The sequence below is a fragment of the Artemia franciscana genome, chromosome 10, assembly GCF_032884065.1.
Source record: "Artemia franciscana chromosome 10, ASM3288406v1, whole genome shotgun sequence".
Taxonomy (NCBI): Eukaryota; Metazoa; Arthropoda; class Branchiopoda; order Anostraca; family Artemiidae; genus Artemia; species Artemia franciscana.
Genome location: NC_088872.1, coordinates 32218393 through 32231038, shown reverse-complemented (window position 1 = coordinate 32231038; position 12646 = coordinate 32218393). Strand labels below are relative to the sequence as shown.

General features: G+C 36.9%; 1 protein-coding gene across 2 annotated transcripts in view; it reads left to right on the top strand.

The window, feature by feature from the left end:
- The window catches only part of LOC136032080 (bifunctional heparan sulfate N-deacetylase/N-sulfotransferase-like), an 88059-nt gene that overhangs the window by 9632 nt on the left and 65781 nt on the right, over positions 1 to 12646 (top strand). For both annotated transcript variants that reach the window (XM_065712209.1, XM_065712208.1), the window contains exon 3: positions 2235 to 2441. In XM_065712209.1, the coding sequence (XP_065568281.1) occupies positions 2235 to 2441 (207 nt within the window). The remainder of the gene's footprint in view (positions 1 to 2234; positions 2442 to 12646) is intronic.

Sequence of the window (12646 nt, the reverse complement as noted above, 5' to 3'; positions counted from 1 at the left end):
TCGAACAGAAACAAAAAGTTCTAGAGCCCTGTTTAAGTAGCAACAAAGATTTTGCACCAGCGAAGTAGGTATATCCAACATTTTGCGGCACAAAATAACAATTCTGTTCCCAAAAAGGGAGAAAAAAAACTATCGGTTGAAAAATTCAAAATAGGCAGTCGATTTAAAAATTGCCGAAAAATTATTATTGAGCTTCCCAGGTTCCAGAGTCAGTAATGCCGCCGGTGGCAGATGCGCTGTCTAAAAATGCTCAGAATCCATACGAAAGAAGTGGTTGACGTTTATTTTAAAGCTTCAGATAACTAAGTTGATTCATTAGAGGATTGATAAAGTTATGTGCAATGATGTGTAATTGCGCATCTGCTATTATGAAGGAGTGCCAGTGGATGTTTTTGTGGGGGTGGGTGCCTGAAGCCTCAGAAAGTGCATTTTTCTGCCATGATTTTCTATTTCTCCACGAGTCTTTAGATAAATATGGAAGGAGATTTTTTGGGGTTAAGCCTGTAATATGGTTGTTGTTGGGTCATAGTGTCCCTCTTATTGCAGGTTTTTTGTGGAACGTAAGAGATAACATTGTCATGCTTAATGGCATGAATGGTGGAGGGGGGCACCATGGGTTCTGCTAATAATCTGACCAGGAGGAGTAGGCAAGTGTTATCATTACCTTTGTTTATATTTAACTTTAAATACAGATACTCCACATTGTATAGATATTTTAGTGTCTTCTTGCTGCTGAGAGAAATGCTGCTGAAAGCTCTCAGCATTAGCTCATTTCCAGGTTGTAAGGCTGTAAATATAATAAATTTTGTGAAAAGGGGACGCAGTGTGGAAACAATTTGGCCTCAAATTTGAACGTTTGTCCAAAGCTATGACCTGTCTTTCAAGAAACCCCCCAGATCTTAAAAGAAGGGAAGGAGTTCAGGCATGAAAATTGAAAGCCCCCCAAAATTTATCTAAGCTAAAGAAGTCAGTGTCCCAAAGGAGGAGGTGGTGAGTTGGGCACAAAAGAACACACTGATCGGTGGATATGAAGACATCATAGATTTGAAAATACCGTTTTTACATGCAGATTTGTGTGTTGCAAATACTATGGCATAAAATAAGGTATGTTAAATAATAAACAAGCGATATATCTTATCCATGCTATAACCATCTACCTGACACAAATAGCAAACTGAATCATATAAGTTATGGTTTCTCGGCTAAATTACCATGACGCAGCAAACCAAAGAACTAATCTTATATGGGCCTGCTCGTATTAATGGAGGAATTGGTATTATTTATATCTTGCCTATTTACCTATGTTTACTTAAGTCTCATTATATCTTTTTTCACTCAAATTAATAACATACTCTCTTTCTAAACAGAAAATAACTTAAATAAAATAAACCTTCGGAGCTTTCAGTGCGCTGACAATAGTTTTGACCTAAAATTACAGTCATTCAAAACAAATACGGCGAAATCACATTGCTTCCATTTATTCCGAGAAACAATAGAGACCAGACTATTGATATCTTGACATGGAAAACGAGTCCCGTTTGACCGTTTTTTGCGCTTTTAATTTTCCGTGAATTTAGTGGATCTGACCCGTCATTTTATTTATATTTCATTTAGCTCTTTGGGCTTGCCCGTCTGCTCACTACAATAGAAAAAACATCAAACTGAAAATTCGAGTTTTGTGCTATGATAGTTGGAACTTAGTAGATTTAAGAAAAAAAGTTGGCATAAACTGTGTTTTATGCTGTAACAATAATCAAGGAGACGTGTAGTGATTTCTTAGATATAACTACTCAATATAACAGTGGCAATAATAATAAGCTGTTGACTTCCTTTTAAACCAGAAAAAAAAACACATCTTGTGATTATCTAGCTGAGCTTGGTAGTATACAGGGCTACGAAATTAATCTTGTCTGAAAAAGTATGTGGAAGTTCTTTCTTGGCTGGGTGCTAAAATACGTTTGGGTCAAAATTTCTATGGGAGATTCCTTTGACAAATATGAAAAAGTTATTGTCGGCAATGGTAGGTTGCAATTACAATCCACACTAAACTTGTTTTTTCCTGCAGTCAAGACACTGGAAAATGCCTTTTTGGCCATAATTTTTCCGCAGGGGAGGGGGGGGCTCTGGAACCAACGTCAGGGGACTCCCACTCTCTATGTGCCTCTATTCTAGTAAGTAATGCTGGTTTATAGTAACGCTTTATAAATACACTCACTTTATTTGCCCTTTTTTAGGAGACTTCCACCGCCAAAGCCACTGATAATATGTCCATCGTTATCTGCCTCAGGACGTCGAATCCAAAGTGACCAACGACATGTACCTAATGACCATGTGTCTCCAGGTCGTCTTCGATTGGACGCCAAGGTTCTTTTGTTTGCTGAAACCCAGTACTCTAAGCTTGGCCGAGAAATTGCCGAAGTTCTAGTCTATAATCGATTAAAGTATGCTATAGTCATTATGTATTTTGTGTTGTTAAGGTTGCTTACTTGTTAAAACTGAAAATGTGCAATTGTGAATTGTGAAATTTAGCGAGTCTTTCGCTTCAAGGTTGCGAAGTAACCAAATCATCATAAAGTAAAAAAAAAGATAAGGAAAAGGTGATTTTGGCTAAAAAAGTATTGGGGAAATGAAATTAGAAATAGGAACGATGCACACAAAAGGATTCTTATAGAGATGTTTGAAGTAGTATCTTACTCTCTGTCTCTATTGACAGGTATGGTCAATGTAACATCGCTCTGTAGTCTATATGCATGACCCATATCTAATTTCACAAATACATATCTGAAACGATTCCTACTCGTCATCAAATTACCTGGATGATGATGAAATAAGACTTTGTGGTTTTTCTCACACTTGGGAATGTCACGACCTAATCCTAAGACAAAATGTCCTCTTCTTTTTCTGCTGGATGTGGAACTTCTTTTCTTTTCTTGAAAATCATATTATATCTTTCTTAAGACAGGCATAATTTTTTGGTACGTTTCATGAAGACGGCTGATCGTTAGATATATTGTTTCTAATACTTCAAATCCTGCACAATTTTGCAGGAAGCTTATTTAGAGCTGTTTTTGTCAGATTATTCAGTTCTGAGAAATTCTGTTTTACATTGCGGCTTGAATGAGATAAACCTCGCAGACAGAGCATGGAAGTATTTAGTTTTTCAAACACTATTTCTTTCCCTGGAAGCTATTTTTGTCAACCATTAGCGTGTCATAGTTGTGTTGCGGAGCAGCACTACTACTTTCGTAGCTTTTTCCTTAAGCGACTAGTGGTCTATAGCTCCGAAGTAATAAGAGATGCAAACTCGAAATTTTTCCTGGGTATTGGAGTCGTGGAACGGGGCAGAAAAGCTCCAGTAAAGTTTTAAAATTTCAAGTAGTTTAAAAAAGAAATTCTCTCCTTATATTATGCATGATAGTGAAATATTTAATAGTGATTTACTGTCACTATTGATGGTAAATCTAATTAACATTATTCAGTAGTGGAATTTGGGAATTCCAGTAGTTAAAAAAAAAAAGAATTTTCCTCATGTTGTGCATGATATTGAAATATGTAATAGTGATTTAATATCAATATTGATGGCAAATCTAATTAATATTATTCAATAGTTGATTTTGGCTTAGTGCTATTAGCTAACGAGAAGCAGAGATCTATTCTTCCACCATCCGGACCGATCGGCAGAATTACTAGGTATCACAATAAACTACAGCACGTTAAGTGCAGTACGAACAGATTTGTAAACTCCTTCGTGCCATTTTAGTAAGTGTATTTAACTTTGAGTCAACAACATCTTTATTAAATATAATTCATGCCGGCTTGATGATCGGTTACAAACAAAGCACAAATATACTTGAAAAATGCAACCAGTACACAATTCCTAAATTATACAACTAACCAAATCATCACTGAAATAAAGAAAAATAAAAAGGAGACATTAATAATAATTACAGAATAATAAATCTTAAAAAAAAATCAATAAATAACAGAAAAGAGACCAAAAATACTTAAATTGTCCTCTGTCGTAATCCAGTCGCACACTCACCAACTGTCCCCAAGGAGATGCTTCTATAACCGAAAAATTGCGAAACCCAAAAATTCTAAAATTGTCGCACACTTTCCACTTCCCGAATTGAGTCTGGAAAGGTATTCCAGACCACCAGACCCATGTGGTTTGCCAGATGGCTAGGACGAACCGTACTTCTTGGCTCACTTGCCAGGTCTTCAGCATTTCTCGTAGTATATCCGTGATATAATCAATTAAAACGAAAAAAAAAATTACGAAAAACATCAGGCGTGGAACCATTCAAACTCTGAAACACAAACATACCAACTAATTTGACCAACATTCAGAATCATAAGTTTCCTAAAAATCAAGTCTGTAGTTAAAACTCCTGTATCATACTTACCAATTAACCTCACTTGCTCTACTTTGCTGAATCTGTACTCGTTTAAAGTTGGGCGTAAAGTTACTAGCCTAAATAATACATTTATAATTTATATACGGCGCAATCCAAACTGGCCATCATACAATGCATGCACGCTCGTGAGGTGATAATAAAGTCTTCCACAGATAACTTTTTTTTTTCATAAACTTTCGGAAACACTGGCAAAATAGAAATAGGACTCCAGTTTGAAATATCCATTTGAGTGCCCCCTTTGTAGTGAGGGAGAATCTTTGCTGTTTTCTATAATTTAGGAAAAACTCCCTTCTCTATAGATAAATTTATTAGGTGTACTAGCACAGGAAAAATGTACACCAGAATCGATCGAATAGTCTTCAGGTTAGCACCATCCAGCCCAGCACTGTTGGATCCAATGGAGCTGATGATCTTTGTTAATTCAGCTGATTCACAGGGATGAAATTTCATTTCCATTCCTATGCCTGGCTCACCACCAAACGAGTTGCCACTCACAAGAGCTTGAGATATAGTATACTGATAGCTTTCCAAGTTCTTTTCGAGTCCGTTTTATTTTCCTCAAAATTGCCGAGTAATACTGTTTCTTTTTTTTTTTCAGTGAGCTACTGTATTCCGAATCTGTTTAAAATGAGCATTATTTTCCTCCTTTGAAGATCTCAGATAATCTTGAAACTCATTGACCCACAGTTCAAATAAGTTAACTAGCTCTTCACCAACCCATGGTTTTCTCGGCATCTTTGGTCTCTGTCATATTGTCTTCAGCGGACAAGTTTTATCATATACAGTAGTTATGATGCTATTAATTGTGCAAAGGCTCTTCCTGGTTCAAGACAGATCCAAAGATGTTGCGCTTATTTCTTCTTTATACATCCGAACGTTTTCAGGCTTAATTTCTCGAACAATTTTATTTTGCTTTTTCTGGCGTGACACTTATAAATCCAAATTAAATACTACTGGGAAATGGACGGATGCCGAATTCACTACAATATTAGAATATGCCTTACGGAAAGACAAATACATTGTCAATCAGGGTAGCAGTGTGATCTGTGTTCGTATTAGGTATTGTTACTGTGGGAAAAAGATCATTAGAAACCATAAAATTTTAAAAATTAAAGTTTAAACCAACGGTAAATAAAAGATCAAAATTGAAATCACCAATTCTTAAAAACTCTTGCTCTGACCTCTGAACCATCAGTAGAAGATTTTGGAAACCTTCTAATTCTTATACGACGCACTTAGAGGCTTATAAACTACTGATAGGATAATTTTCTTCGCGCCAAGCCTTTTATCAATTTCAATAGAAAATGTTTGTGGCAGTTGCACGAACACGTATTGATATCAGCATTTTTGCTTAATTTGAAGATACGAGGAACCACAATATTTACTGAACTGCAATGGTCTATAACTCATTGTAGACTCTTCATTTGCCGAATCCGAAAGTAAAGAACTATCAATATCAAAGGGCAACTTTCCAACCGGCTCAACCTCGATGTGGTTCCGATTGGTACATCACAAAAATTTATATCTAATAAACACTTTCATAGCTCTCACTATTAAAAATAAAAAAAAAATAAAAGGGCAGCTGAGCTCTAGGAACAGATAAATAATTATAAAAATAATAAATGAAAAGAGACCAAAACTTTGATAAACAATAAACCATAACAACAAAATAAGTACAAGTAACTAAACGCAATTCGCCAGTGACCGAACCCTGCGAGCAATGGTGTCTTTTGGGAGTCTTGCAAGAATTGGCCCACGATCAGTCCAGACATTTTGCACTCCAAAACTATCGCTTGCCGTATTCAGAATGTCATGACGGCGTTTCGTTAGGGCCTCAGACACGAAGATGCCCGACTTAGCAAGTTTAGTTTTGCTCTTGAAAACTTTCCTTGCCATTTCGCTGTTTCTCAATTTCATAATCACCGGTGTAATATCTCTTTGGCTTTATGTAGTGGAATTATTTAAACGGTAGTGGTAATTACTCTGAATTTTATTTTGTGAAAAACCAGTGACTCCCATTTTCTGAGTTATGATATTCGTTGTTGTTGCTTTCAAATCTTCACCCGGTAACTGCTTCACACCGTTGAAAACTAGGCTATCTAGGAGCTTTTCTTTTTTAAAATCGTTCCTTTCCATCTGTGCCATGCGGTTTTCCAACCCTTGAATTTCTTCTTACAAACTTTTATATGACTGTAATATGCTCTGAAAATTTGTTGTAAACTCAAGAGACCCTGAGGCATAAATTTCACTAATTATCGTCTCGCACAGTTGCTTTAAGGAATCCCAGTTTTTCTGTTGTTTATCCCCTCACTTTTCTAAAACTTTCTCAGTTATTTGTTCTATTATAGATTTTTGCGTTCTTGCAATCCCGTCCTCGCTAGCAATAATTTTCTCCGCCAGCTGAGATGACGAGCTCACTGGCTCGCTGATTTTGAGCACTGCGTACGATTTGCTTTGTTTATAGGTTTGGGGAGAGTGTTTAGCTTCGTCGATCACAAACTTTACTCCTTTTCCTGTTTTCTTGCGACGCTTCCTTTGTGTCAACTTTATACTATATCAATCTTTTTTGTTTGCGTTCTTGCAATCTCGTCCTCGCTAGCAATAATTTTCTCCACCAGCTGAGATGACGAGCTCGCTGATTTTGAGCACTGCGTACGATTTGCTTTGTTTATAGGTTTGGGGAGAGTGTTTAGCTTCGTCGAACGCAAACTTTACTCCTTTTCCCGTTTTCTTGCGACGCTTCCTTTGTGTCAACTTCATACTATATTAATCTTTTTTAGTAAGTCTTATTTCCTTGTGATATCCGTAGCAGAAAACAATGAAGTTTTCTCAGTCTTTGCTATCTTTAACGATCTGGAGTACTCTGACTGGCCATAACGAGGATCTATGGAAATGAGCTAGTACTAAATCCAACTGTTTAAAGGGCATCTTGAAGTTGAAAACGAAAAATACCACTTATCTTGTTGTGAGCAGGCCCACGGATGGCATTGACAATCACCTTCGTGGCGGGTGGCCTGATAGACCGTGGAGACCTGCAAACATTTATTCTATCATACTCCGGCATCCACAGCAACGGTTATAATATCGAATTATCTTAAGCAAATTGTTCACAATGCTATTTAGTATTGTATTCAATTTCAATGGTTGCGCAATGAAATAAATATCCAAACAATAATCCTTTGTGAAAATTAGCCAAACAATATGAACTGGTTTTGATCTTAATAGGTCAAAGACTGAAAACAAAAATGATTTTTTTTTCTTTGTGATTGTAAAAGTAAAATGATTTATCGTCCATTTTTCAGTGCTATAATAGCTAATTAAGCGAATACGTACACACAAAACTTATTTTAGAAGTTCTCTTGTCACACGTTAACTTTACAAGTAATGACCTTTAATAATCATAACGCGTCTGCAAATGCGATACGGGAGCATATACATTTATTACCTGGGAGATATGTTTGCGTGTGTCGCTCCGCAACTTTGACTTATACTTCACAGCTACTGCAGCACTTTAAAGGGCCTTGGCACCGGAGGTCTTGTTATTTCTCTCGGTAAAAATGCTTTCTTGATCTTCATTTTGATTCGAATAGTTTCTCTTTTTATTTCAAATTACAATAGCAGGTTGCATATCGGAACAACAATGGTATCAAGTTATTAATATTTCCTTAAATGCAATTTCTGGACTACCTTTAGACTACATAGGCCATGCCTATTAGGCCAAGGTTTCACTTGATCGCTTATGAGTCCAAGCAAATTCAGTCCCAGATTTTGTAGACAAGTCGAGTCGACATTGCTCGTCATACGTTAACCCCAAATCAACCCAATCTTTCATCCCTTAGTTTTGTGGCTATCTACCGTAGTTCTGCCCGAGGAAAGACGTATGTACGGATGATAGATAGACCTATCTATCAACAAATGAAATGACATCATTTTTGTACAACCCTAAAAAGGACTTATGCCCGATTTGCCTTTCACTCACTCGGACTATCTGTCTTGGCTTTTTCTACAATTAGCCATGGCTTGATGCCTGCAACTACTTGATTTTAATTCAAAATGACTACCTCGTAGTCATCAAGAAACTTCACGTTCCTGCGTGCAGTCATTGTTCATCTGTTAACTCTTCTGGGTTTCCGCTTATTCATCTGTTTACTCAGTTAAAAAAAATAATAATGCTAAAAAAAATCTTAGACAATTGGGCTCTAGTTGTAAGATACTTCCAGATAATCAATAACAATAAGTTTTGCTGATTTCTCAGGTGGCAAATGGTATTAGGCTCTAATCGAACATCGTCAAAGTCAAGACCTCATCAAGTTACAGACTAACTGTAACTTGAAAGAATGGACCATAGAGTTATTGCGTCTGGATTGCCCAAAGATTTCAGGAAAGATACAGTAACCCTGAGTTTTCTAGATGTCGATGGGCCCTTTTCTTCTCTTTTTGATACTTTTTGTTTAGAATTTTCACCTTCTGCAAAACAAACGACAATATATCTAATTACTTTTTATATAGAAAGTTCACATACATAGCAGAGGGTTTTAAAAGTTTTTCTTTTGCTGTTTACTCCCTAGCTGAATCCCTTTCTCTATTATTTATGAGAAAGAGGTGGAGTGGATTCCACTGTTCTAGGAGCCGAAGAATCGAACCTTCTAACTACAGCCACCACGTACTTGCTACCTGCTGTAGCTTATGATTCTCCTCCTGGCAGAGATTTTGGTAGCCTCTACGTTCCCAGTGTTGCTTCGGACTGTTGACAATAAATATAGTTGCTTCTTCATAACCTGACGCCCCTTGAACGCAAAAACAAAGCCAGAACGTTAGAGATAGCACAGAACAAGAAAGACTTTCCGCAACCATGCCTGTGTGTCTAGGATTGTCAGAGTTTACGTACAGTAGGATCCTATGCCACCAAAGAAGTTGGTAGAAATTAGAAGATTACTCTTTTATACGACATCTCTCTTGGACTTCGAGCTAATTGTTAGCAAAAGGGTTTTGCTTTGTCCTTTAAATGACAGAATGGGAATTTGTAAAAAGAATGACAGAAAAGCGCTAATGAATGACAGTTATCCTTAATTCTCATTACACAATTCTTCTTGCAAAAGAGGACAGTATTGGTTAATGCGGTGTCTATTTCTGCCCCAGTTTCTGAGCAGAGAGACGATATGATTTAATAGCTATTAAGATTCCAGTTTTATCGTTGATATTTTTAATGTGAAATGTCGGGATTGTACAGTTGGATCTTGAACTTTTTTTCTTTTTTTTTTTCTTTTTTTTTTTTTTTTTTTTTTTTTTTCTTTCTTTCTTTTTTTTTTAATCCCTTTATAAATAAAGTTTGGATGAAACGAACATGGATATTTGCTGCTCAATTTTTGGAACCCAAACTTGTTAACCTGATGTTCAGTAATTACTCAAGAATTGAGGAGCCACTGCTCAAACAATACTTACTACAACTAAATGGCATTACCTTCTTTACCTTAAATAACTCACTTTTGCATAGATTTGATTTTCGAGTCGGGGTAGTAGCAAGGCTGGACGCTCTAGATTTCAGCTTTGATGATAGTGTAAAAATCACATATAATATTTGAGGATTGGCCGAAGCAGAAGTTTAAAATATGTATTGACGGAGAAGGAGTGTTTGCTTATGTGTTGACTACTGACAAGTGAGCCATTAGACTAGTTTTATAACTGTAGTAATGAAGTTTGAGCTTGATAATCAATAACTTACTATCTTTTCATTTCTATTTTTCTTTTGATGGTTTTATGCTAGATATAAAAGAGACACTCATATTATTATCGTGGCCTTGCTTGTGGATTCCTTTTGATTGTTTACCCATAATCAAACTGAAACGTTGTTTATACTTGCCACATAAACCATTAAGGGGTTTTTGAATTTGATTTCACACTGATCTATTGGTGAGTGACTACTAATTTTGTCTAGGCTTGTCATGAGAAAAAAAAAATTGAGAAAATATGACTCATGCCAATTGAGACCATGCGTAGGAATTACTGCGGCAGCTATCCTTGGGTGCATATTTTTGTTCACAAACTTGTGCAGTAAATTTTGCTGCACAAGTTTTGGTTCGTGGGAAGTAGTACAAAGTTTGATACAGGTGTTAGCTACTAGGATTGTAGCGAGGTTGAATTGGAATATGGTCACATTGATTAAAAAAGAATGAGTTTTCACCTTTTCATCCAAAGAAGTACCTATTTATTAGGGAAGCCATTTGTTAGCCAAATATTTTGTCAGATTTCTACCACATGTCCTATTATAATTGAGTGGGGGGCTAATTTTGAAATGCTTCTTATTTTATTCCTTATTGACAGGTTTTATTTCGTCTATGTGAGTATGTGAGGGATAAAATTACTCCCTTACTCACAATAGACCCCCACAAATGGCATTCCTCAGTAAAAAGACTTACCGGTAAGACAACACTCAGAGATCTAAGGCTCCTCAAAGAGGACGGTACCTTAACCTCAGCTAATGAAGTCAATTCTTTTTTTGCTGACATTTTTACCTCATTTCCATCAATCACCAAATCAGAAATTGATACTATCATTGCTGGTGCAGAGATTGAGGACGTATGTGAGGTCTCTGAATTCACTGTTTATAAGGAACTCCTAAGACTGAAAGCGAACTGTCCGTCCTACCCAGGTGAGCTTCCAGTAAAGCTGTTACGTGAATTCGCCATTTTTCTTGCTAAGCCACTCTCTTCTATAATCAACCAATGTTTCCTTCAGCAAGTATTCCCTAGTGCTTGGAAAAGAGCATATGTCCGCGTTATTCCAAAAGTAAGGTGTCCAAAATCTTGTGATCAACTCCGGCCTATATCAATAACTCCGAACCTTTCTAAAGTTGCAGAAACGTTTATTTACCGCAAACTTATGTCACAGGTCTCTGCACATCTAGACCCGTATCAGTATGGATGCTTAAGAGGCAGCAACACAACTGTTTATTTAGTACGGATGTACCATCTCATTGTCGACTGGCTCGACCGAGGAAGTGCTATAGTCGACCTTCTCCTCGTAGACTACCGAAAGGCTTTTGATCTTATTCGCCATTCCGTTGCTATCACAAATCTACGCACCATGGGTGCGCAAAAACATATTCTCCTTTTAGTGATCAAATTTTTACAAGCCCGCTATCAGTGCGTTTACAGTCTTTTCCCAGGAGATACCGACTCCGAATGGGTCGAGCTTACATGCGGAGCCCCACAAGGTACTAAGCTCGCTAGTCTACTGTTTTTGGCAGTGATAAATTTCATCCTTTCCGGCTATGAAGAAAGATTTAAGTATGTAGACGACTTGTCAGTCCTACTGAAGTACATTGTTGAGAAGTCTGAGGCTGTCCCCCAATTCTGTAACGAAATAATCAAAAACTTCAAAGATGAATGTACTGCGAACAGCCTCCAAATCAACGAAGGAAAGACTAAAATCCTTCGCTTTAATCCCCTGAAGAGAGACTTTGTGTGCCCTCCTCCTCCTTATCCTAGTGAATCTTCGGCAGTAGTGCTTGGTGTCAAGTTTAGCATCGACTGCTCTTTCAGCCTCCATGTCGATACAATTATCAAAAAGGCAAATAGTGCGATGCGGACACTTATACTAATGCGTCGATTTGGTTTTTCAGTGACACAACTAAGGATAGCCTATCTTACTTACATTCGACCAATTTTAGAGTATGCATGTCCCGTATGGGGCCCACAAGTCAATAACACTATTTACCTAAGTGACCAGCTTGAGTCAATACAAAAAAGAGCAGTCAAAGTAATATTGTGCGATGCTTTTACCGAATATAAGTTAGCATTATCCACTTTACAAATTCCCTCTCTTCAAGAGCGTCGTCTCAGTTTGATCCTTGAATTTGGCCAATATCTTCTCAGAAGTGATAAATACAGATCGATACTACCACCAGTTTTAGTGAAACATCGAAGTACTAGGTTGAAGAAATTTGACAGATTAGCAGCACCTCCTTCACGCACAAATCGTTTTTCCAACTCATTCATCCCTTTCTTTGTATCAAAGTATAACAATTGTTGATTTTAAACTATTTGCCTTCTGATTTTTTTTTTGTCGTTTGATTTAATCTTTTTTTCTTTTTTGTAAGCACAAGTGCCATTTAGTTTTATGACTACGAAAGATTGTGCAAATAAAACCTATTCTATTCTAGTCTAGCAGCGGCGCAATTACTGAAATTCCAAAAGCAGCAATCAAAGTTTTAGAGAATCGGCAGTCAA